This window comes from Hypomesus transpacificus, chromosome 13 (genome assembly GCF_021917145.1).
Source record: "Hypomesus transpacificus isolate Combined female chromosome 13, fHypTra1, whole genome shotgun sequence".
In the NCBI taxonomy this organism is placed as follows: domain Eukaryota; kingdom Metazoa; phylum Chordata; class Actinopteri; order Osmeriformes; family Osmeridae; genus Hypomesus; species Hypomesus transpacificus.
The window spans coordinates 11305153-11330813 of NC_061072.1; the positions used below are offsets into that span (position 1 = coordinate 11305153).

General features: G+C 48.4%; 1 protein-coding gene across 1 annotated transcript in view; it reads left to right on the forward strand.

Annotated features, from left to right (window-relative positions):
- ryr2a (ryanodine receptor 2a (cardiac)) overlaps positions 1-25661 on the forward strand; it is a 91417-nt gene that overhangs the window by 53666 nt on the left and 12090 nt on the right. The window contains exons 33-84 of the mRNA XM_047032379.1: positions 59-218; positions 312-398; positions 1067-1293; positions 1432-2251; positions 2369-2569; positions 2788-2893; positions 3141-3284; positions 3702-3821; positions 3939-4092; positions 4203-4317; positions 4679-4811; positions 5281-5384; positions 5751-5886; positions 5988-6174; positions 6755-6866; positions 7060-7180; positions 7370-7539; positions 7608-7828; positions 8024-8114; positions 8969-9109; positions 9413-9576; positions 9784-9862; positions 10029-10118; positions 10405-10542; positions 10733-10810; positions 10895-10970; positions 11394-11517; positions 11604-11719; positions 11848-11912; positions 12416-12537; positions 13068-13117; positions 13382-13442; positions 13641-13879; positions 14024-14105; positions 14238-14368; positions 14549-14872; positions 15027-15267; positions 15405-15492; positions 15811-15903; positions 16061-16231; positions 16447-16506; positions 17440-17574; positions 17818-17930; positions 18078-18174; positions 18719-18825; positions 19126-19177; positions 19362-19412; positions 21264-21363; positions 21979-22058; positions 22187-22263; positions 22508-22581; positions 23724-23741. Coding sequence (XP_046888335.1) covers positions 59-218; positions 312-398; positions 1067-1293; positions 1432-2251; positions 2369-2569; positions 2788-2893; positions 3141-3284; positions 3702-3821; positions 3939-4092; positions 4203-4317; positions 4679-4811; positions 5281-5384; positions 5751-5886; positions 5988-6174; positions 6755-6866; positions 7060-7180; positions 7370-7539; positions 7608-7828; positions 8024-8114; positions 8969-9109; positions 9413-9576; positions 9784-9862; positions 10029-10118; positions 10405-10542; positions 10733-10810; positions 10895-10970; positions 11394-11517; positions 11604-11719; positions 11848-11912; positions 12416-12537; positions 13068-13117; positions 13382-13442; positions 13641-13879; positions 14024-14105; positions 14238-14368; positions 14549-14872; positions 15027-15267; positions 15405-15492; positions 15811-15903; positions 16061-16231; positions 16447-16506; positions 17440-17574; positions 17818-17930; positions 18078-18174; positions 18719-18825; positions 19126-19177; positions 19362-19412; positions 21264-21363; positions 21979-22058; positions 22187-22263; positions 22508-22581; positions 23724-23741 — 7046 coding nt within the window. The remainder of the gene's footprint in view (positions 1-58; positions 219-311; positions 399-1066; positions 1294-1431; positions 2252-2368; positions 2570-2787; positions 2894-3140; positions 3285-3701; positions 3822-3938; positions 4093-4202; positions 4318-4678; positions 4812-5280; positions 5385-5750; positions 5887-5987; positions 6175-6754; positions 6867-7059; positions 7181-7369; positions 7540-7607; positions 7829-8023; positions 8115-8968; positions 9110-9412; positions 9577-9783; positions 9863-10028; positions 10119-10404; positions 10543-10732; positions 10811-10894; positions 10971-11393; positions 11518-11603; positions 11720-11847; positions 11913-12415; positions 12538-13067; positions 13118-13381; positions 13443-13640; positions 13880-14023; positions 14106-14237; positions 14369-14548; positions 14873-15026; positions 15268-15404; positions 15493-15810; positions 15904-16060; positions 16232-16446; positions 16507-17439; positions 17575-17817; positions 17931-18077; positions 18175-18718; positions 18826-19125; positions 19178-19361; positions 19413-21263; positions 21364-21978; positions 22059-22186; positions 22264-22507; positions 22582-23723; positions 23742-25661) is intronic.

The following is a 25661-nucleotide window of genomic DNA, read 5'->3' on the forward strand; positions in this document are numbered from 1 at the left end:
TGTCTGAATAAGTCTCTGAATCTGGGATAAAACCCCTTCCGTGTCCTCTCCTCTCCAGTATAAAGCGCAGTAACTGCTACATGGTGTGGGCAGGGGAGAGCACCAGTCCAGGGCAGGGCAGGAACAACAATGGGCTTGAGATCGGTTGTGTGGTGGACTCTGCCAACGGACTGCTCTCCTTCACTGCCAATGGCAAGGAGCTCGGTACCTACTACCAGGTAAAGTACACAGCACAGTCACCAGCAAGTAGCACAGTGGGTTAGAACAGGGCCTCACTGAAGGTCCCTCCCTCCCTCCATCTGTCTCTCCAGGTGGAGCCCAGTACCAAGCTGTTTCCTGCTGTGTTCGCTCAGGCCACCAGCCCTAACATCTTTCAGTTTGAACTGGGGCGCATGAAGGTGAGGATCCACTCCGACACAAACACACCCAGCTGCTGACAGAATAGAGCCACAGCTTTCTAGGCCAGCCTCAGAGTACGGGAGGTGTTGGAGGAACAGGGAACAAGAAGGACCTCGCACCAGCAGAAGAGACAAGCTGTTTGCCTCACTCCCCTTTTCCACTGGTGTCATGTACTGAAAAGCTGCTCTGAAAGCTGATCTCCTACTGTCTTCCTGTCTGGGACTGTCTACTTGTTTGTTGAGGGAGAAATTGAAGGATTTACCATTGGCATAAATTAATCCTCAAGTCTTACTTTACGTTACCTTATTGATGGCATACATTATGAATGTTTTACATTATCCAGTCTATTGATGTATTCTTACGACTACATTGATTGATATTGATTCTAGTATTGCAGTGTTTCCCAATCTTTGCCTTGCTTTGACCAGGAGGGAAGCTGTCTGCACCATACTGTATATCTCATCATTCCCAAGGACTGCCCTTTGGACTGCCCTTTGTACTCTTCACCTTGCTTTTCTGAAACCAGCTATTGTTTCCCACGTCTGTTTCCTCTGTGTTCTCTATAAAAACCAGCTCTCTGACCTTCATCCCTCAGAGAGAGTTTGCAGCAAAAGGCCTTGCCCCCTCTCTCTATACCAGCTCAGTATATCTGTGTCTGTGCTGACAGAACGTGATGCCCTTGTCGGCGGGGCTGTTCAAGAGTGAGAGGAAGAATGCCACCCCCCAGTGCCCCCCCAGGCTCCACATCCAGTTCCTGACTCCCGTCCTGTGGAGCCGCGTCCCCAACCACTTCCTGAAGGTGGAGGTGTCGCGCGTCAACGACCGCCACGGCTGGCTGGTGCAATGTTCAGAACCGCTCCAGTTCATGTCCCTGCACATCCCTGAGGAGAACAGGTACCCTGCTCACTTTCGGGCCTTGTGTTTCACTCATATGTTCGTCGACAAAAAAACAAGGGGGTTGCGTCTCGGGAACACGTTTGCCTGCCCTCCACTGACATGTGTGTGCGCGCGCGTGTCCGTGTGTGTGTCCAGGTCGGTGGACATCTTGGAGCTGACGGAGCAGAAGGAGCTGCTGAAGTTCCACTACCACACCCTGCGTCTCTACTCGGCCGTGTGCGCCCTGGGCAACAACCGCGTGGCCCACGCCCTCTGCAGCCACGTGGACGAGGCCCAGCTCCTGTACGCCATCGACAACAAGTACATGCCCGGCCTGCTGCGGACGGGCTACTACGACCTCCTCATAGACATCCACCTCAGCACCTACGCCACGGCCCGACTCATGATGAACAACGAGTACATCGTGCCCATGACGGACGAGACCAAGAGCATCACGCTGTTCCCGGACGAGAAGAAGAAGCACGGCCTCCCTGGGATCGGCCTCAGCACCTCGCTGCGGCCCAGGATGCACTTCTCCTCGCCGAGCTTCCTGTGCGGGGCGGGGGGCTCGGGAGCGGGCGGGGGCGGGGACTGTTTCCAGAACAGCCCCGAGTTTCCGTTGGACATCCTGAAGACGAAGACGATCGAGATGCTGACGGAGGCGGTGAGGGAGGGCAGCCTACACGTCAGGGACCCCATAGGGGGCAGCACTGAGTTCCTGTTTGTCCCTCTCATTAAACTGTTCTACACGCTCCTCATCATGGGCGTATTCCACAACGGGGACCTGAAGAACATCCTGCAGCTGATAGAACCCAGCGTGTTCTCCGAAGGGGGTGACGGGCCCACGGAGAAGCCTGAGAAGGAGGGCAGTAAGGTGGAGGCGCGGGGGGAGGGGGCCGGGGGGGAGGATGGGGGGATCAAGGTCCCCAAGGAGGGCCTTCTGCAGATGAAGCTACCAGAGCCTGTAAAACTCCAGGTAGGAAAGTCTCCTCGCGTACTGCAGCGCAGTCACACCTGAGTTCACTATTGACCTCCCTCCTCACCAGTGTGTGTGTGTGTGTTGGTGTGCTCGGATGTGCGTGTGTGTCTCCAGATGTGCCACCTGCTCCAGTATCTGTGTGACTGTCAGGTGAGACATCGCATCGAGGCGGTGGTGGCATTCTCTGACGACTTCGTGGCCCATCTCCAGGACAACCAGCGTTTCCGCTACAACGAGGTCATGCAGGCTCTCAACATGTCTGCTGCCCTGACCGCCCGCAAGACCAAAGAGTTCAGATCCCCCCCACAGGAACAGGTACAGCAGGAAGGGAACCTTGACAGAGGAGAGGAGGGGAGGGAGGATAGGAAAGGGTAGGGAGGGGGCAGGGTGAGAGAGGGAGAAAGGAGTTTATCATACAGCTGTACTTAAACAAAAAATATTAGTTTTTGAAAATCATTGATGATTGTTTTCATCATCATACTTTCTATGTGTAGTTTATCAAGCTGTTGGCTCCTCCATGCTCCTCCCTGTAGATCAACATGCTGCTGAACTTCAAGGAAGAGAAGCAGGAATGTCCATGTCCAGAAGACATCAGAGAACAGCTACTGGACTTCCATGAAGACCTCATGATTCACTGTGGTAATGCTGGTCCAGCCAATCTACAGCCATCTCCTTGACAGTGGCTCTAGTCACTTTATGACTGCACATCATCTCCTCATTATCCTTTCAGTAATCAACTACACACATCTAAATTAAATCAACTTTATTCTATTTGATTATCTGGTCACCAAAGGAGACCCTCCCACGCATACACACACACGCACACACACACTCTCTGCTCCTCAGGAGGTAACTCTGTGTCCTGTGTGTGTGTTGTGTTGTGCAGGTATAGAGATGGACGATGACCGGGCAAGCGAGGGCGACAGCGACTTCACCATCCGGGGCCGACTGATCTCCCTCGTGGAGAAGGTGGCCTACTTGAGGAGGAAAATGACTGACCTGCCCAAGAAAAAACAAGCCAAGAAGCCCAGTAAGCCCTTCCTTCCCTCCTGTCTTCCTGTGGGAGAGGCTGGGAGTAGGGAGCAACACCGCAGAATACACTGACCTCATTATGACAACGCTGTCCTCTACACAGTACACCTAGTTCTAGTGTTCTGGTTTTTTTCGCACTCGGAACACTGTAATTCAGTAATTCAATTTTGGGATGACTATTCCATTTCACTTTACCCTTTTTCGACATTGTTTTCCTTATGAGTAGCTCATAACCTGCCACCTTAAGGAACAAGCAAAACCTGCCACCTTAAGGAACAAGCACAAGCAGAACCAACTCCCCAGTAGATGTGCCACATGTGTGTGTGCCTGTGTGTGTGTTTGCGTGAGTGTGTATGTGTGTGTGTGTGTTTGTGCATGTGTTTGTGACGGTCGTACATGTCTGTGTGTCCTCCAGGTACCCTCCAGCAGCTCATCTCAGAGACCATGGTGCGCTGGGCGCAGGAGTCTGTCATCGAGGACCCAGAGCTGGTCAGAGCCATGTTTGTCCTGCTGCACCGCCAGTACGATGGCATCGGTACGCTCCCATACGAAACAAGCCCGCCCAACCCTGCAGAGGGTATATACCATGTAAAGCTTGGGCTAGCTGTGTTTAGAAGACCAAACTGTCCTAACCTTGGCTGAACTTCTCCAGGTGGCCAGGTGAGGGCGCTGCCCAAGACCTACACCATCAACTCAGTGTCAGTGGAGGACACCATCAACCTGCTGGCGTCTCTGGGCCAGATCAGGTCTCTGCTGTCTGTCCGCATGGGCCGAGAGGAGGAGAAGCTCATGATCAGAGGCCTGGGGTGAGGAGAGGACTAAACACAGACACGCCTGCTGTTTACTGCAGACCCCAGGTCTGCTTGGGTAGAAACAGCCAAGATGGCGGTGTGTAAGCCAGTGTGTTTCTCCTCAGTGACATCATGAACAACAAGGTGTTCTACCAGCACCCTAACCTGATGAGGGCCCTAGGAATGCACGAGACGGTCATGGAGGTCATGGTCAATGTGCTCAGTGGGGGAGAGTCCAAGGTAACAAACGCATAAATGAGTTAACTGACTAACTACACACTTTGACTAAGCAACTAACCAACCAAACCATTATCTGACAGCCATTCACATACTAAATCACGTATTTACTCTTTAGTTACTCTGTTGTACTACTGTGCAATACATTTGGCATTTGTACGGGATAGGTTTGCCGCCATTTTAGATCTAATTGACTTGAGTTAAGCTGTCTTTGATGTATAAACTTGTTAGAAACAGTGACTAGCATTCTCCCTCTCATGTTTTTTATGAGGGCCCCAGTGCCCCTCTGTGTGTGATGTGTGACAGCGACGTCACCCTGACACAACCAGTAATAGTGTGCGACTTCTCTATCACTTCTGTTAAGGAAATCACATTTCCTAAGATGGTGGCCAACTGCTGTCGTTTTCTTTGCTACTTCTGTCGCATCAGTAGACAAAACCAAAAAGCCATGTTCGACCACCTCAGTTACCTGCTGGAAAACAGCAGCGTCGGCCTCGGTAAGAGCATTGGGTTTTTATGGTTTTTCTATTTCACTGTGATGAGATCTTTGGTACTTTGACACAGTCTATTAGACCTTTACTGGCAGTTGAGCTCAGCCTAGAAAATAAGTGTTTTCTATCATTCTGCAGGCGCAGAGACAGTGCATTACATTAGTGCACAGAGCATAAACTATGGTGTAATCTTTATTTACGCCTGCAGCTGTGTAGTGATACATGCAGTTCTAAAATCAGTCGAGGGTTCCTGATTATTCTGTGTCTCTGTGTATCCTGCACATCTCCTCATCCATCTTCTCATCCCTCTTTCCTATCCTCAACCTTCCAACTTTACTGCCCTCTACATCTCCTTCTCCTTTCCTCCCTATTCTCCTCTCCTTTGCTCTCCCCTCTTCTGCGTCCCCTCCCCCCCTCCACTCCCTCTCCTCCTTTCCTGGCCCCCTTCTCTCCCTTGGCTCCCTCCCCCTCCTAGCCTCCCCCTCCATGCGAGGTTCGACCCCCCTGGATGTAGCTGCGGCATCAGTGATGGATAACAATGAGCTGGCTCTGGCCCTCAGGGAGCCTGACCTGGAGAAGGTACTGTATCTCTCTCTCACTCTCTTTCTCTCCATTCTTCTTTCTCTCTCTGTACCTCCCACTCTCCCTAACTCTCCCTCCTCTCTTTTCTTTCCCTCTCACCCCTCCCCTCTCTCCTTTTCTTAGCCCTCCTCCTACCTCTGCCCAACAGAACTAACTTTATTCAGGCCAGCCAGTACTCTGTATAAACCCTTGTTGTATTTATAGACTGACTCCCAGAGAGCTGCCTCGTACAGTATGTATGCAGCTGCTCACCTGACAAGCTGAAGTATCCTGTCAAATGAACTTTACCCTGACTGGCCGACATTAGAATGACCCTGGTCTTATCCCCCCTCCCCCCCCCCCCCCCCCCCCCCCCTCTCCCAGGTGGTTCAGTACCTCGCAGGGTGTGGACTGCAGAGCTGTGTCATGCTGGTTTCCAAGGGCTACCCTGACATCGGCTGGAACCCTGTGGAGGGTGAACGCTACCTGGACTTCCTGCGCTTCGCTGTCTTCTGCAACGGTCCCTGTTTTCACACTAGACTTTGTCCTTTGCTCCCATAATGCTTTGCAGCTCAACGTTGCCCATCTGAGATACTGAACTGTTTCTTTCTGTCCAATCAGGTGAGAGCGTGGAGGAGAACGCCAACGTGGTAGTGAGGCTGCTGATTCGCCGGCCAGAGTGTTTTGGCCCCGCGCTACGTGGTGAGGGCGGCAACGGTCTACTGGCGGCCATGATGGAAGCCATCAAGATATCGGAGGATCCCAGTCGAGATGGACCCTCCCCCACTTCAGAAGCCAGCAGGACACTGTAGGTGACATAGAAGCTATATTGTTGTACAAACTTCTCATTGGCTAATCTTCCGCCCACCATTTATCGGATGACTTTTCCTCAGTTCTATGGAACTTCTCAAACTTTCTAATTTAAATGTGTGTGTTCAGGGAATAAATTAGGGACATGTAAGTCTCTCTCTCCCTGTTTTTCCTTCCCTTCTACTCTCATTCTCTCTCATTAACTGGCTTCTGTCTCCCTCCACCTCCCTTTCTCTCTTTCCCCTATCCCTCTTTCTCTCCTATCCTCTATTGCCAAAAAGGTGGCTCATTACTCTCCAGCGCTCTCCTTCTGTCATGCTCTGCCAAGTGTTGCATAACTACTTCTGCCTTTCCTGCACAGTGTGTTTGAGGGAGACATTACAATACATCATATCACCTCAGAACATGACAAAGGCTCAGTCCCTGGAACGCACTTACTGCACACCAGCAACAGGAAAGGCCAAACCTGTAGACAGAGATAACAGGAATTATCCATGCCTGTTTCTGCATAGTTTAAGGATGTGTGTGTGTGTGTGGTGTAAATTATGGTGTAATGATGTGTGTGTGTTCCCTCACAGCAGCGACATGTTGGAGGATGAGGAGGATGACACCATCCATACCGGCAACGCCATAATGACCTTCTATGCTGCTCTCATTGACCTGCTGGGACGCTGTGCTCCGGAGATGCATGTGAGACACAAGACTAGCGCCTCCTACTGGTGGTGGTGGTGGGGTGGTCTGTAGACCAGTATGATGACAAGGAAGAGCTAACAACACTCATTTTACAACAGTAGGAAATGTGGATGGCTGTTTCCAGGTGTGGGACAATGTGTCTTTTTCTACAGTAGGGAGGTTTTGATGTATGTGTGTGTGTTGTCACCAGTTGATCCACGCAGGGAAGGGCGAGGCCATCCGTATCCGAGCCATCCTGCGTTCCCTCATCCCCATCGAGGACCTGGAGGGGGTGATCAGTATCCCTTTCCCCATGCCCACCCTCGCCAAAGGTGGGGTCGTCACACCTCCATAAAGGGAACGGTGGACTAGTAGTTTTGACGAGCACATACTGTACAAGATGATGCCGTTTTCTAAATGTATCTGGTTATTCTCTGTATCCATACCATTGTGATCCACAGTTCGACTAATACGTTTCTTTGTTTGTTTGTTTGTTTGCATGTGTGTGTGTGTTGTCTCAGACGGATCGGTGGTGGAGCCAGACATGTCGGCAGGGTTCTGTCCAGACCATAAGGCAGCCATGGTTCTGTTCCTGGACCGGGTCTATGGTATTGAGGATCAGAACTTCCTGCTCCACCTTCTGGAGGTGGGCTTCCTGCCAGACCTGAGAGCTGCAGCTTCACTGGACACGGTGAGGAGGGAGAGAGGGATGTTCATCTTGAGGCTGTACGACTAACCAGGTATCCTCCCCCCCGCCAGGCGGCCCTCAGTGCCACAGACATGGCCCTGGCCCTCAACAGGTACCTGTGCACGGCCGTGCTCCCCCTCCTCACCAAGTGTGCCCCGCTGTTCGCGGGGACGGAGCCCTTCGCCTCGCTCATCGACTCCCTCCTCCACACCGTGTACCGGCTGTCTAAAGGCTGCTGCCTCACCAAGGCCCAGAGGGACGCCATCGAGGAGTGTCTGCTCGCCGTCTGCGGGTGAGACACAGCCAGGCTCCTGTGGCTGGGCTTTTATTAAACCTCTCCCCGGATCCAACCGTCCAACCGCCGCTTGCTGAAATGTCATTAACTCTTAATCGGTTTAGCCCGACCCCTTTAGGGCTGGTCAGTGGGTTTGTTATTCAGTGCAGGTAATAACCGAGGATGTTGTCGTCGTTTTTTGTCTCCCTTTAGTAAACTAAGGCCGTCGATGATGCAGCACCTGCTCAGGCGCCTGGTGTTTGATGTTCCTCTCCTCAACGAGCACACCAAGATGCCTCTCAAGGTGGTGTAGGAGCACACCCTACAGCTACACCCTGCAGCTACACCCTACAGCTACACCCTGCAGCTACACCCTGCAGCTACACCCTGCACATACACCCTGCAGCTACACCCTGCAGCTACACCCTACAGCTACACCCTGCAGCTACACCCTGCAGCTACACCCTGCACATACACCCTGCAGCTACACCCTGCAGCTACACCCTACAGCTACACCCTGCAGCTACACCCTACAGCTACACCCTGCAGCTACACCCTGCAGCTACACCCTGCACATACATCCTGCAGCTACGCCCTACAGCTACACCCTACAGCTACACCCTGCAGCTAGACCCTACAGCTACACCCTGCAGCTACACCCTGCAGCTACACCCTGCACATACACCCTGCAGCTACACCCTACAGCTACACCCTGCACATACACCCTGCAGCTACACCCTACAGCTACACCCTACAGCTACACCCTGCACATACACCCTGCAGCTACACCCTACAGCTACACCCTACAGCTACACCCTGCACATACACCCTGCAGCTACACCCTGCAGCTACACCCTGCAGCTACACCCTGCAGCTACACCCTACAGCTACACCATGCAGCTTCACCCTGCAGCTACACCCTGCATCTACCAATTGGATCTACACACTGCAATAACATAAATATGACACACAGTAAACTCACCAAGTTACCTCTCAAGGAGACACTGTAACAGACAGGGAGTCACAGCTTCATATCACATCACGTCCTACACCTCTGGTGATCTATGAGTCGATGATTCTGTATATCGATGGTGGAAACGCTCTTCAGTTTCCACTGATTGGTGACTGCTATGCTGAACTCTTGTCTCCTCCATCCAGCTGCTGACCAATCACTATGAGCGTTGTTGGAAGTACTACTGTCTGACGGGGGGGTGGGGCAGCTTCGGAGCCTCGTCAGACGAGGAGCTCCACCTCTCCAGGAAGCTGTTCTGGGGAATCTTTGACGCCCTTTCACGCAAGGTAGACCAATCAATTAACACATCAATCAATCAGTTGTACAACTTTATTGATATGGGTACTGTAGGTTTACATTTTGACATTGACACAAAAAGGATATTGATTGTATACAGCAGCCTGACCACTACAGTAGACTAGCAGGTGACTATAGTACCACCTAGTGGCTTTTCCTGCATTTGTGTGTTTGTATGTTTGTGTGTATATTTGACTGTGTGTCTGCCTCTGTGTGTGCCTGTGTTTTGTGTGTGTGTGTCTGTGTTTGTATCTGTATGTCTGTGTGTGTGTGTGTGTGTTGGCTCCCTCCAGAGGTACGACCAGGAGCTGTTCAAGCTGGCCCTGCCCTGTCTAAGTGCTGTTGCTGGGGCGTTGCCCCCTGACTACATGGAGTCTACCTATGTGGCCATGATGGAGAAGCAGTCGTCCATGGACACGGAGGGCAACTTCAACCCTCAACCAGCAGACACCGCTAAGTAAGACCTGGAAACACTCTTAAATGCCGGATAAGGTCATGACTTGCCAACAGGGCTTTTCTGAGCGATAACAACAGTCAAACCCCTGTTACTGTAGCAGAAGGATACCTCCTCCTGTTTGGCAGGGGTTAAACCTTTTGTTTCGATGTGATTAGCAGGGTAGTATTACTGCTAACATTCTCTGTGTTTTCTACTTCTCAACACCAGTGTGAACGTCCCCGAAAAACTAGACTATTTCATCAACAAATACGCCGAACACTCCCATGAGAAGTGGTCCATGGACAAGGTGGACTTACACTTATAACAATACAATTGTATTTCATCCAGTGGTTAGATAGCTAAATGAGATACTTTAAACAAAGACGTACAGTGATACTGTAATGCAGCCATACAGGAGTCTGCTGGTAGCATGTACATGACCTGTAGCCATCCTCCTCTCCTCTCTCTCCTAGTTTGCCATCGGATGGGTGCATGGAGAGCTGCAGTGTGAGGCGTCCAAGAGCCACCCTCTCCTCAAGCCCTTCAAAGGCCTGTCCGAGAAGGTCAGACCTCACGGGATGACTGGACAGAACAGGGACTACAGTGCACTACATGTCATCCCTACGAGGGATTCGTGTACATAACAGTGTGACTAGGTGTCAGTGTGTTTATGTGAAGTTTGAGCGTTAATATTCCTCATGTCAAGCGAGAACCAGGGCTGAGACTTAGTTTGGTCATTATGGATGACATCGCTTGTTGGAACTCTGTTCAACCAGCCGTCCTTCCGTGCCTCCCTCCTCCCTTCCCTGGATCCCTCCCTCCTTCTGTGTTGTTCCTCCGCTGCTGTAGGATAAGGAAGTGTACCGCTGGCCCATCAAGGAGTCTCTAAAGACCATGCTAGCCTGGGGCTGGAGCATAGAGAGGACCAGGGAGGGTGACCCTGCCAGCCTGCACAACAGGTCCCGACGCATCTCACAGGCCAGTCAGGTAGATGCACACACACACGCTCATATACATACTGTACATACACATGCAATTATACACACACAACATTTTACACACACACACACACACACACACACACACACACACACACACACACACACACACACACACACACACACACACACACACACACTGACAGAGTAACGAAATAAAGAAACTCTTCTGTTTCCAGTTGTCGACAGAAGGAGCACCTGGCTTTATCCCTAGACCCATTGATATGAGCAACGTGACTCTGTCTCGAGACCTACACGTGAGTTAGAAGTATTCCTACTCAATGTTCACTCTGCTGTACTGCAATGGACGAATCCTTGCACTCACTTTTCTTGTCTTTTAGTCGATGGCGGAACTGCTTGCAGAGAATTACCACAATATTTGGGCCAAAAAGAAGAAATTTGAGCTAGAAGCTAAAGGTTAGTACAGTTTTAGTATGGCCTCTGTCCAAGAATAAACCAGGCCCATTATCCCCCTGAAAGAAAAGTTGTAGGTGTGAAAACAGTTGCTGTCTGTCTCCTGTGTCCTTGTGCCTTCTTGGTTGATCTTTAAGGCAGGACAGTATTGTTGACTGATGAAGGTAAATCTGATTAACTCCTGCTGTTAGCCTTGCTGCTGATAGCAACAGTTATTAGCTTAGCCTCATTGCTATTACCGGTACTAGGCCTTCAGAGATCTTGTCGATTCGCATCAACTCCTGACCGAAGTTTGCTATCTCTAAACGTTTTCTGATTCTGCCTGGGGAACTACTCACAGTAGGTCCTGTGAGCGTTGTAGTCTGACAGTAACGACCAGCAGATGGCAGTGTTTCACAATCTCTCCCTGACTTGTGTCTCGTTAAGGTGGAGGAAGCCATCCTCTGCTGGTGCCCTATGACACGCTCACTGCCAAAGAGAAATCCAAAGACAGAGAAAAAGCACAAGAGATCCTCAAATTCCTGCAAATCAATGGATACAGTGTATCGAGGTAAGGAATGTGGTGAGTGTCTGTTCGTGTGTGTGTGTGTGTGTGTGTGTCCATAGTGTTTTCCCAGACATGGTTTCTCTGTGCAGGTGTGTAAAGGAGCAGGAGTTGGACACCCCTTCTATAGAGAAGCGTTTTGCCTACACCTTCCTCCAACAGCTCATCACCTATGTAGACCAAGCTCACGAGCACATGCTGGAGTTTGGTGAGGGCTGTCACACACATCCAGTCTGGAATATTCAACCTACTTCTCTTTAGGTGTGTGAGTGTGGGTTATGAGTGTCTGTTTACGCGCTCGTGTTCCTGAAGCCGTCTGTCTATATCTTGTTTCAGATGTTGGAACACGACCTAAAGGAGAGAAGGTTCCCCACGAACAGCAGATCAAGTTTTTTGGAAAGGTCCGTTTGTCTGTCTGTCCGTCTAGCCGCCTGGCTTGGTGTCTGGGTTACTCGTCGTCTGTCTATCTCTACCCTTCTCTCTCTGGTATATTTGTAGGTTGTTGTGTCAGGGCCAGGGAGAGGATCTGGAAGCCACAGCTTTTGATCTGCTAAGCACATTGTTCCCCAGTTACGGAGAGGTCGTCAGACCTGCAGCTTCCTGTAAACAAACATCAAACAGTGCTCCTATAAACACTCTAATGCAATAGCCATGGACCCCTGTTGTGCTGTGGGCTGAAGTACCTCACCTCACATCACTACAATGTTTACCACTGACTCACTCAGATCAATACAGGGAGAAACAGAAATGGGAAATAGCAGGCCCAATTATGCGCCTTTACAGAGAGTACGGTCATTAACTATGGGGCAGGAGATGCACTCAGGGCAGTGTCTTTTGGGAATAGAAAAGTGTTTGTTGGTTGTTTTTGGTTGAAGAACTGTGTCTGCTGTCTTCATTAACCCAGGTTGTCCTGCCATTGGTCGACCAGTACTTCAAGAACCACCGCCTCTACTTCCTGTCCACAGCCATCCGACCAATCAGCAGTGGGGGCCACGCCTCCAATAAAGAGAAGGAGATGGTGACCAGGTGAGGAGGACCACCAGATCGGTGGATGTGTCTCGTTTGTGTAAACTGGCCTACTTGCCATGTCTCCTCCTGTTTGCAATAATAGAGGTGATCAGGGACACATGTAGCTGGATGTTGTCAGCCTGCCTGGGTCTTTAGATCAGTGTAAACGAGAGAGAGGAGATGAGCTAAGTTGTTTGCATTAGAGTAGGGATATTTCCTCAAGGGTCTTATTTTAAAAACATAGTTGATTTCATGCTACTAAGCCAGGATGTCCTTGTAATTTCAATTCAGACATCTTAGAAATCTTCACACACACATGCACACAGACCCAGACACACACACACACTCGAACACAAACAAACGCACACTTCTAACGTTGCTCAGTCTTTTATACCACTCTGTGTTCCTGTCTTTCAAGTTGTCCTCCCTTGATCACTCACATCTGCTCTGTTTCCTTTCTGTTTCTCCACTTTTTCCTTTCACTGTGATTCGTTCATCTCTCCCCCCACCCTCCGCTTATCCTTCTCTACCCTTCTTTTCTTCTTCAGTCTGTTCTGCAAACTGGGAGTTCTTGTCAGACATAGGATATCCTTGTTTGGTAAGGAGAGACAGCAGAGCTGTCACGTGTGTGTGCGTGTGTGTGTTGGGTTTTCTGCTCTGCTCTTTTCCTGACATACTTGTACTCAGGAAAAGATAATCTGACTGGCCGGTTCATTTGGGATTACATTTGGCGTCTTGTGTTTGTTTTTCTACAAGAGCATGTGTGTGTTGCGTGGTGTGGCATGTGATATTCACCGCCCAGACTGCAGAGACTGCTCTCTGCTACAGTACCACACTCACTGTTCCTCTGGCGCATCCGCAGGAAATGATGCCATCTCCATTGTCAACTGTCTTCACATACTGGGACAAACCCTGGATGCCAGGTATGTTACCTGACTTTCACTTGGGTGTGCTCCACAAGTCATAAATACATATATATATGTGTGTGTGTGTGTGTGTGTTTATAGATATGGATGGATTCATTGTTATTTTTTGATCTTCTTAACATGTAAAAAACAATCCTCTGCTGCCGTATGTGTGTGCTCTGTGTGTGTGTGTGTGTGTGTGTGTGAATCCACCAGGACGGTGATAAAGACGGGTCTGGAAACGGTGAAGGCGGCCCTGAGGGCGTTCTTTGACAACGCTGCCGAGGACCTGGAGAAGACCCTGGAGAACCTGCGTCAGGGCCAGTTCACACACACACGCAGCCAGCCCCGTGGCGTCACACAGATCATCAACTACACCACCTTCGCCCTGCTGCCCGTCCTCTCCTCCCTCTTCGAACACATTGGCCAGAACCTGTTCGGAGAAGACCTCATACGTGAGAACCTTCAAATGACACGCTTTGATGTGCCTACAAACCATGCAGGAGATGGCTAACGAGATGACGGACTAAGTGATGGGATGTTTGTGGTTGTTTATATTGTAGTGTTCTGACATGTTGGGCCATATGTGTTGTTCTCAGTGGATGACATCCAGGTGTCGTGCTACCGCATCCTAAACAGCCTGTACTCTCTGGGCACCAACAAGAGTATCTACGTGGAGAGGTACTGCCTCCCCCCCTGCTGTACAGTGCATGCTGGTGTGGGTTGGCGATTGTGGACAGTGTTGATCTGTATAGCTCTATCTCTCTCTCTCTCTCTCTCTCTCTCTTTCTTGTCCGCCCCGTCCTCCTGCAGACAGCGTCCGGCGATGGGGGAGTGTCTGGCTGCGTTCTCTGCAGCTTTCCCTGTGGCCTTCCTGGAGCCTCACCTCAACAAGTTCAACAGCTACTCCATCTACAACACCAAGGGGGCCAGAGACAGGACTGGTAGAACCCACTCCTTTTCCACCATTTTACAATTTTAGCCTTTCAATGTTGTTCACAAGGGAACAGAAATTGTTGTCATGATTCTCGTCAAAATAAACAGTACCAGCATGAATTCTCTCTTTGTTCTCCTTTTCACCCTCCCTCTCTTTATTCCTCCCCTTCCCCGGACTCCTTCCCCAGCCCTCGGGCTCCCCTCCCAGGTTGAGGAGGCCTGTCCAGCCATCCCCTCCCTGGAGAAGTCCCTGGAGGAGATCATGAACCTGGCCGAGTCTGGGATGCGCTACACCCACATGCCCCACGTCATGGAGGTGGTCCTGCCCATGCTGTGCAGCTACATGTCTCACTGGTGGGAGCACGGACCGGAGAACCACCCGGTGGAACGGGCCGACAGTTGCTGCACGTTGCTCACCTCCGACCACATGAACACCCTGCTGGGGAACATCCTGAAGATCATCTACAACAACCTGGGAATTGACGAGGGCGCCTGGATGAAACGACTGGCTGGTAGGGAGGGCAGCCCCGGGCAATACTCAGCTATAAGACACAGTTAACTTTGACGAGCCAAGCATGGTATTGAAAACACGTTGTGGCCAAGGTTCTATTCTTAAACTGGACAATTCCTAACTGCCCATCTCTGCCTTCTAACCCTGCCCTCTAGTTTTCTCCCAGCCAATCATCAGCAAGGCCAATGCCCAGCTGTTGAATACCCATTTTCTGCCTCTGATGGAGAAGCTAAAGAAGAAGGCTGCCACCGTCCTATTGGACGAGGAGCACATGAAGGCTGAGGGGCGGGGGGAGATGTCAGAGGCGGAGCTTCTGATCCTGGATGAGTTCACCATCTTGATCAGAGACCTTTACGCCTTCTACCCTCTCCTGATACGATTCGTCGACTACAACAGGTACTGTATAGGGAACTACCACACTTATATAAATACATAGTATAAAGTATACAGATAACTATCACACTGCCTTTGCCAGTCGATAAGTTGACTGGTGTTGTGGTTGGTGCTGATTGTGTTGTTGATGTTTGTTTCAGAGCCAAGTGGCTGAAAGAGCCGAATGCTGAGGCGGAGGAGCTGTTCCGTATGGTGGCGGAGGTCTTCATCTTCTGGGCCAAATCTCATGTAAGTCAGGCGGACAGGACGCCTTCCGGTAAAGAGGACCAAGGAACTTCAGAGGAGTGGGGCTCTGATAGAATACACTGGATGAAGGTCCTGAAGTGCTCTGTCTGACATATCCATTTCGAATGAAGTCCATGGCGGCCAGAGCTAGCTGACTGCGATGTATGTGATCCCTGCTTGGGTGTGGGCCTGTGCTCTGAAGCGAGTGACGACACCGTGCATCTCTCTCTCTCTCTCTTAATCGCTCTCTCTTTATCTCTCTCTCTTTATCTCTCTCTCTTCCGGAATTGAACCCTGAAATCTCTCATTCCTCCAATGCAGAACTTCAAACGAGAGGAGCAAAACTTTGTGGTGCAGAACGAGATCAACAACATGTCCTTCCTCATTACTGACACCAAGTCTAAGATGGCCAAGGTACGTGGCTCGATAGTGTAGTTTGCTTAAACAGGATTGAGGACAAGTTTGACTGTGTATAATAAAATTTGAGAACATGTCATAACATGTTTTCCCATGTGTGTGCATGTGTGCATGCATGCTTGTGTGTGTGTGTGTGCATATGTGTGTCGTACAGGGTGCTGTGTCAGACCAGGAGAGGAAGAAGATGAAGAGGAAGGGAGACCGCTACTCCATGCAGACCAGCCTGATCGTGGCCACCCTCAAACGCCTGCTTCCTGTGGGCCTTAACATCTGTGCCCCGGGTGACCAGGAGCTGATTGCCCTCGCCAAGAACCGCTTCACTCAGGTGACCCCCTGCTGACACACCTGACTGAGCATGTCAGGAATCACAGACTTGGTTGATCAAACATATTTAAACATTTGATCTCCATACATGGGCCAGCTTTGAAAAAACGTTTGCTTTAAATGACTTTCTCTTGATGTGTTCTGGCTCCTTGGTTGGAGGAGCTGAGGGGGGGGAGGTTCCTCTCCCAGCTGATGTGGAGATGTTGTTTCCCACAGAAAGACACAGAGGACGAGGTACGGGAGATCATCAGGAACAACCTGCATCTACAGGGCAAGGTGAGAACACACTCAGGTTTAGACCTCATAGACCAGGTGAGACCATCAGACTCATTCATACTCAGCCCCCCCACCTCTCACTGACAAACCTGCCTCAACCAAATGTTTCCATTGTAGCTATTAGCCACTCTGTCAAATCAGATGGCAGTGGTCTAATGCTATAAATAGATACCCCCCCCCCAAAAAAACTCCCATCACCTAGCATGTCCCTTTCATTAACCAGCATGTCCCCCCCCCATCCTCTTACTTTTTCTCCCACTCTTTCTTCTTTCTGTCTGGCCATCTGCATCCATCCATCCTGCATGTGCTCCACTCCCCACCGCACCACCACCAGTACCGGGTGTTCCACTTCAAAAAGCTGGTCAAGAAGCTCATCATAGTGCTGAAGTGGATGAAGTCACGCCAGTTCAAACCCTCAGGCCCAGAGATGCCCGGTGGGCCCAAACGCATGCATCCCCTCCGCAAACGCTCCGCCACCTTGGACACTACCCACCGTCTGCCCAAGGTGCCCCTGGTAGCCATTAAGAAGGCAGCGTCCGTGGACCATGCAAAGCATCATGGGCACCACGGACATGCCAAGCCTCCCGCCAGGCCAGCGGACACCCTGGCCTCTGCTAAACTTAGAGAGAACCAGCTGGCAGGGCAGGGCCTGTTTGGGTGCACCACTGTGTTGGTGGGTACTGTCACCACTGTAAACAGTGACTGTGTTCATAAATCCACTGATGTCATGTCAGTACTTAGGCTAAATGGCAAGTCCTTTCTTTGTGGTAGTTGTAAATACATGAGCGTTCTAGAGTTCTAAAGTCTGATCATCTCTCGTGTTTTGGTGACTTAAGAGTTTTCGTCAATGTTTTGTGTCTGTGTGTATGTGCCTACATCTCTCCGCTTGTGTGTGGTTGTTTTGTGTCTGGGGCTGTGTTTGTGTGACCACAGCTGGAGGATCCAGCGATCCGCTGGCAGATGGCCCTTTACAGGGATCTGCCCAACAGGAGCGAAGACACATCTGACCCAGAGAAGACTGTGGAGAGAGTTCTGGACATCGCACATGTCCTTTTCCATCTGGACCAGGTGGGTGTGTAGCAGAGGTGGTTCCAAACCAAGTGTTTTTGGACAATAAGTGAGTAAGCGTGAGTGATCATTGAATTTGCTTGGAATTTGAATATAAATTTGGCTCAGGAGTGGAAAATTGCAAGCCCAACCCCAAGTCATTTAAAACAACGGTTGCTTAAGTTTCCAACCTCAGAAAATACCTCAGTTGTATTTTTTTTTGCCTTGAGCAGTTTAAGTTTGTTCGCCTCTCCCTGCCTGCAGGTGGAACATCCGCAGAGGAGCAAGAAGGCTGTGTGGCACAAACTGCTGTCCAAACAGAGGAAGAGAGCCGTGGTGGCCTGCTTCAGGATGGCCCCTCTCTATAACTTACCCAGGTACCACACACACACATTCACAAACAGATAACAGTACACAGGAGACACACACAAGAATACACACAAGCATACAAAACATGCACACAGGCACACCTAGGATCAGGATGACCGCTACCCTCTCTCTCTTTCACCTCCACCCCCCCCCAGGCACCGGGCAGTGAACCTGTTCCTGCAGGGCTATGAGAAGTCATGGATAGAGGCTGAGGAGCACTACTTTGAAGATAAGCTCATAGAAGACTTAGCTGTGAGTTCCCACCGCGCCCTCACACAGCAAGAATACAGAGTTACGCAGAAGAAAAAAAATCTGCGGTCAAGTAAGGTTCTTCAAAAGGGGCAGATTTGAAATCTGATCTGAAAAGAAAAATACAAACTAGCGAGGAGAAAAAAATGTAGGAGCCAAACCCCTGGCAGATGTTGACATTTAGTTGAAGCAGTCTATTTCCCCCTGCATATAAACCATGTGTGAGTTGTGGGCCATCTCTTGGTATTCAAAGCACAGATGCACAAAACTGCTGTTGCAATTAAGGCCTGAATTGATGACCTGAATTCAATTACAGTTTGTTGTGGAGAAATGATTTTCTGTGGAAAGGGCAACAGGAGGGTCCATTGTTAGGCAAACACATGTCTGTGGATCCGGGCAAGACCCGGGAGAGCTGCACGACATGACAGGAGATGACGGGAGAAAGGCTACAGGATGGTGGACAAGACTGACCCCAAAACAACACTTCATTTGGATAGTATCATGCTTTTTTAATACTTTGACATTGTGTGTGTATGTGTGTCTTCAGAAACCTGGTGAGGAAGAGCCACCAGAGGAGGAGGAAGGCTTGAAAAGGATCGACCCGCTGCACCAGCTCATCCAGCTGTTCAGCAGAACCGCCCTCACAGAGAAATGGTGGGTGCACAACCACACACACAGAGGGTAGAACCATACGCACAGAGGGTAGAACCACACACACAGAGGGCACTTAGAATCACACACACAGAGGGTAGAACCACACACACAGAGGGTAGAACCACACGCACAGAGGGTACTTAGAACCACACACACAGAGGGTAGAACCACACACACAACATAACTGGTACACATAACCCCACATATAACGGTGGGTTTTCGAGTCCTGTAATGTTAGGACTGATGGCAGGACTGGTGCGCATCATGTTTTCATTGGGTTTTTCTTCCTGTGTGTCGCAGTAAACTGGAAGAAGACATCCTCTACATGGCCTATGCTGACATTATGGCGAAGGTACCAGCTATCCGTATCAACCTATTTAACCAATCAGTTGGAGAGAACTGTATATTTTGCTTATATTGCTTATTTTGTTTATACAATTGTGTCAGTTAGAAAGCAATACTATTCAATGACTTTTTACCTATTCTGGTTGGTTGATAGCTCTCTTGGGTCTCCCTTTGTCTATCCCTCAATCTAGAGTTGCCATGACGAAGAGGATGAAGATGGAGAGGAGGTGAAGAGTTTTGAAGTAGGTGTCCTCTGTCTCTCTCTTTACTTGCTGAACCACCATTTTACCTTAGTCCATCACTGGCACATTTGAAAGATGAACCAGTTCTTTTAAAATTTGGCTTGTTTTCTTTTTTTTGGTCATGGCTTAAAGCTTCCGATGAACAATGCAGTGCGATGAGATAGCATGACTTGAGTCTCCTTGACAATAATATGATTTCTCACCTCTCCAGAGTCTGGATGTGTTACTTGTTTCTGTGAAGGACAGTTATACACCTTATTAATCACATTTCTCAATAGTAGCCTGAACTAACACCTCCTTATAAGTATTTTTATTTGTCCTCTTCTCAAATAACATTGTTCACTGTTCACACTTTTATCTGGTTGTGCTCTTGACCAGTGTTTCTCAACCGCCATGGTTCACGTTAATTGAAAGTGTATCTTATTAATAATGATTATGATCTAGGTCTTTAAGACTGATTTATCCTTGAATATGGTGTTGGTTAGCTTACACAGTCAGAGTCACTTAATGGACCTGAGAATCACTAGTGATCATAACACCCCTTTGTCAGCTGACATCCCAAACACAAAGGAGTCGTTATTAACAGGAAGTAAGTGGTATCCAGGTTTGGAGCAGATCAACTCATGCAATATTCTACATACATAGTGATAAACATGCAGTAGTACACTGCAGCGTCATATAGGTTCTTACACCACATACAGAAACAATGGAGTATATGTATAACATGTTGTCGGTTGATTGAGTGCAGGCCTACAAATAAGGCACGACACTCACCTGCATGGCTTTCCAGGAGCAAGTCTACTCAAGATGCACCCCACGCTTTCCCTTCCTCCTTTTCCTATCCTTTCTTTCTTTTTCTTCTGCCTCCCATTCTTTTCTATCTATTTTCTGGTTTGTTGACAGTAGCAGACGTCCTCACTGCAAGGTGAAATGATGACATTTTGTTTCCGCAGCGTGATATTATCAAAGGTTTAAGCAACAAAATTGCCAACAAGGAGGAGAAATCTCTGGTAAACGAAGCTCAAAGTGTCTGTGGGTCGCATCCGATTTCCTTTTTTAATGTTGTGGTGTTTCTTTCTTTGAGCGGTTCCCTCATCCGCTCAATTCCTTCATCACGTCTTTCTCTCCCCCTGGGTTTTCTTTCACACCCGTAACGATGTGAAAAAAAACGAGCTACAGGTGCGGCCATCCTTTTCCTTTCTCTGGGCTCTTCCATCTCTTCCTTGTGTTTCTTCTTCATAGCTCAGATGGAAAGCGGGAAGCAGCAAAGCCGGGGGCCACAGCGCCCCCCTGCTGCTGGCTGTCAGTTGTGCCTGTGTTGCTGATGTCGCGTGTTCACTGCTGGCGGCTGTAGTTGTAGCTGTGTTTGAGTGGGAGGCCTGGGGGACATGACACTGACCCTCTCTGAACCATGTCTCATGTCCCCTGGCGCTCAGCTTACTTCACACTAACCTCACTGTTATTAATACACACAGTCACACACTGTCACACGCACACGTTCACATCCACACACCAACACACGCACAAACACTCTCACACAGGGATTACCTGCTCTCATAGAGCCATCAGGTCTCCAGGGTATATACCCTGATACATACTTATAACATAGTCTGCCTAGCCATCTACAATCTCAGCATTGAAAGTTAAATAAGGCGACTCCCTTTCATAGTAAGTACCAGTTGTAACAACCTTAAAACAGACTCTTTCCTGAGACCCATGGACCCATAGACCCATAGACCCATATACCCAGTCTGGCATGTGAGTCCTTCCTAGCCCTATGAGAGCCTGGTTGTCCCAGCTGTAGGAGGCTCGGCTGCAGCCTCTCACGTCTGCACCCTCCCCGGTCTGCAGGAGAAGGAGATGGAGAAGCAGAAGCTGCTTTACCAGCAGGCCCGGCTGCATGACCGCGGGGCTGCAGAGATGGTGCTGCAGACCATCAGCGCCAGCAAAGGTAGGATCAGGATGACCGCTACACTCACTCGCTGAATGAAGGTGCCTTTTTTGGGTTCACAAGCAAATGTAGGTAAGTTGTACGTGGAATACAATAGAACAGGTTCCAATGAACATCTACTGTATACACCTGTTGTTGGTCTTGAGAAAGATCATGATACTCGTTAAGAGTGTCTAAGATAGACAGGACATGGGCAGGGCTCACAACTAACCTTTTTCCTCACTGTCCCAGTACCGTCCCGAAGTAAAAAAGTTTCTAAAGGTTTGAAAAAAGTTTTATAAAAAACGAAAAGAAAAAAACTTTTTTTAAAAATAGGTTTGCATCATTGATGAGTACTTGATGAGGACTGTACTAAACTCTACTGTATTCTATGCATTTGATATTGTTATGGTATATCGTCCCTCAGTTGTCCCAAAGTCTGTGTTGAACTGTCCCAGACATCTTTTTCATCATCCCCAGGCCGATGGGACGCTGTTATTTCGAGCCCTGGAGATGGGTCACTGTCTACAGTGCAGCTTCTCTAAGAGGCCTTTTGTGAGCCCCTTGGCTCTAGTGGGCCAGTTGTGGGCTAGTCCTCTGCTCATGTCTGTCTGTCTGTCTGTCTGTGTGCTCCAGGTGAAATGGGACCCATGGTGGCCTCCACCCTGAAGCTGGGCATAGCTGTCCTCAATGGAGGAAACTCCACTGTCCAACAGGTACTTCTCTCACATGACGGCCACGGTCTTCGGAAATAAGGCTCTGATTGCATATTATACATATGATGAGTGATGTGATTTCCGTTTTCTGTTTTCACAATGTTTACATGTTTAATGTCTGCTGATAGAAAATGTTGGACTATCTGAAAGACAAGAAGGATGTTGGCTTCTTCCAGGGTCTGGCAGGTCTGATGCAGTCATGCAGGTACTGGCCTCAGTCCACCATGTTTTCCTCAAGCTCTTCTTCTCCTTCTCTCCCTGTGAACACCTCCCATCCTCTAGCACTTCTCTCCCTGTGAACACCTCCCATCCTCTAGCACTTCTCTCCCTGTGAACACCTCCCATCCTCTAGCATTTCTCTCCCTGTGAACACCTCCATCATCTCCTTGATTGGGCTGTGCCAATGTGTTGATGTGCCGTTTTGACTGGCCTCTCTGTCTCTCTTCCAGTGTTCTGGACCTGAATGCGTTTGAGAGACAGAACAAGGCTGAAGGACTGGGCATGGTGACAGAAGAGGGATCAGGTATGCTTCACTGAGTTGCCTGTCTCTTCCGATCACTCCACTGAGTGCAGAATCACTATCCGCCTTCTTACTCAAGAAGGCTAGTTGTTTCACAGACAGATGTTCCTGTGCAAACATTGTGAGAGACTGAGTCTGAGGAAAGTATGAGAACTTGGCATACTGTAGGAATGTGTCAGGAACAATCAATGTATTGCAGAATAGTCAATTTAACAGTATTCAAAAAGTAAATGACTCTTAAGTCTTTAACGTATAGCTCTGTCCGTTCATCATGATCTTTGTTCTTTTGTCCAATTGTTTTGTCATTGCATTGGTTGAACACAAGTTCAGCTGGATTACTCATTCAAGTGGAAATACAATGATCACTTGGTTCTGTGTTGTCTACATTCATGATCAGTTATGATTTCCTAACATACAACTCAGATGTGTCCATGTGCCTATGATTTAATTACTACCCCTTTATGTATGTCTATGAGTGTTATTTTTCAAATGTGAATCAAAGTTATCCAACACAATCAGAGATAACCGTCCAGATAAAGGGACATCCCAATAATGGGAATTGGACAGTGAAGGGAAATAGACTTGTGGTTTCATGAACTGAATGTTTTCTCCAGGGGTACTTTGACAAAAAAGGTTTTTCTCACACATACTCATGACAAAAAGTATATGCAAAGGCAACATGGAAAAATCCACAGAAACATAAATGTATTCAAATTGACCTTTGCTGTGCTTATTGTCCCTGATTTATAAGGATTTCTTTTCTCAGCAAGTCATACATTCATTTGATACACAAATATGTTAATTCATCGTTTATATTCAAGTAGTTGTTGATCTCCTCATTCATTCTGTCTTAACTGATATTTAAACTGCAGATATTTATATTTTTTCATTTTTTTCTGAACTTTTTTGTCAACAATACCCTTTGATAGATTCTTTACAACTCCTGCTACGTTTATTAAACTTGTTCTGCACCCTTATCCAACTGGTAGTAATATATTTCTGGGTGAAAACTTCAACTTTGGTATAACAAACATACTGAAACTCTTCTGGAATCTGTTTGACTTCTGGCTGTTCTTTTTTCTTTCTTTCTTTCCTTTCCTTTCCTTTTTTCTTTTGGGTTTTCTGTACTGTCTTCCCCTCCTCAGTCATCACTCATGAACGTGGTAATTATGACTCCTGGCATTTTTCTGTCATGATTGGCCAATCGGTCAGTCTCGGTCCGTTAGTTTTGTGTCAGTTCTGTTCAGCTCCTGAGTCACCTCCCCACTACCAAACCCAGCCCCTTTTTATACTGTATAGCTGCTACTTCGTCTCAATGTACCTTAGCATGAAGCTAACTACCCGTCCTGTAGTTGGTTCTGTGTCTGTCCTCTACTACCTGTAGCTACCAGCGAAGAACCCCACAGCTAGCTGTCTGTTAGCCATGGAGCCCCCACTGTTACTACTAATCCTCTCAGGATTTGCACAGTATCTGGCACATCTACATAAATGTTAGCTAGTGCTAGTTGTGAGCTGGACTGAAGTGGTGGCCTCTGCTCTTGAACTATAGTTGGCTGGTTGGTGTTGGTGTTGTCGACATGGAGATTGTGTTGTTGTTGTTGGTGTACAGTTCTGTACTCTTCTCTCTGTTAGTCTAGTGTCTGACTGTGGTGCATTTTGGACTTGGTGGCTTCCTTACTGTATCTATGGCTGTGCTGATCTGTGCTAGCGGAGGGCTACTGGCCCAGAGGCCGCTATGTTCCCCACTTCCCCACCCTCCTCTCAACTGGCCCAGCAGTTGACTGTGTTCTGTGGTGTATCGGTGTGGCCTTACTTATCCTATGTTGTTGTTGTGTTGTGTTCTTAAGTTCTTTTTTTCCGTTTGTGAAAAAAGTCCCCATTTTGTTTTGTTGTGGTCCTTCACACTGAGTCTGATTTATTCTCTCAACTGTCTTAATGAGTTCATGATAGACCAGATGAAGCCTACGTTTACAAGCCTCAAAGCCATGAATTTAAGATTACTTGCTTATGGTATATCAACAAAATATAAAATTACTGTTACAGTTAATGACAAAAATAACAACTTATGAGAAGTATATTCAACAATTCAACAATGACAATGCCTAAAATACGTGAAAGGTATATTATATTCAAAGGAAATGTGCAGCCAGTACTTATTTACTCAATTTAAACTTCAGATCTGGTTTATCATTGTGTTATAAATGAGCTTGAAAGTGCCCTGTCACATCCTGACAAAACAGCCCAGAGAAAAATAGAAACAAACTGATTGTAAAGATTATGTTGTAACATTGATTGTAGTACTATATAATAACCTATAATCCACAAGCAGTCCATGATGTAGTTCATGATGATATTCTGTTACTCTGACCTGGGTACTTTCAGGCCTGTTCTAGGCTTATCAATGTTCCTTTCTTTCTCTCCTTCACTCCTCCTCTCTCTCTCTCTGTCTCTGTCTCTCTCTCTGTCTCTCTCTCTGTGTCTCTCTTTCTCTCATACACCAGTCCAAGTCCAGTCAAGCCATTGCTGTGTCAGATTCAGACTGTACAGTGTACACCAGATACCACATTCTCCTGCCGTTGTCCTTCCATCCTGTCAACTGTACCCATTACCATCAGTCTACGTGGTTATTAGCAGCATTTTATTAGCAGTCCTCAGTCTGTATAACTCCTCCCAGCCTATGCTAAATATCTCTGCCTTATTGTCCAGGCCAGTTATAGACAAATACATTGTAGAGGCTCATCAATGATGCGGTTTCCATTGACATGATTTGGAGATAATGTAAAAAATGCTGCTGGTTTTAACCACTTCACTCCAGTCCACCTTCATGTGTGTATCCCTCATGCTCTGTTCCCATACTGTAGACAATCCCAGAGTGTGTGTTCTGTTGGAGCGAAAGGTATGTCAGGAATACTGTACCTCTGATGTGCTGAGGGAGACACAAGCCCAGCACAGCCAGTCTCTAATGATGTCTCTCCCTGGGTGTGTGTGTGTTGCTGTGTGTTTCTGTGTGTTACTCTTTATTTTGTCTGTGTGAGGGTACGTGTGTGTGTGTGTGTTTGTCTGTCGGTCTCTTAACCTGTTAA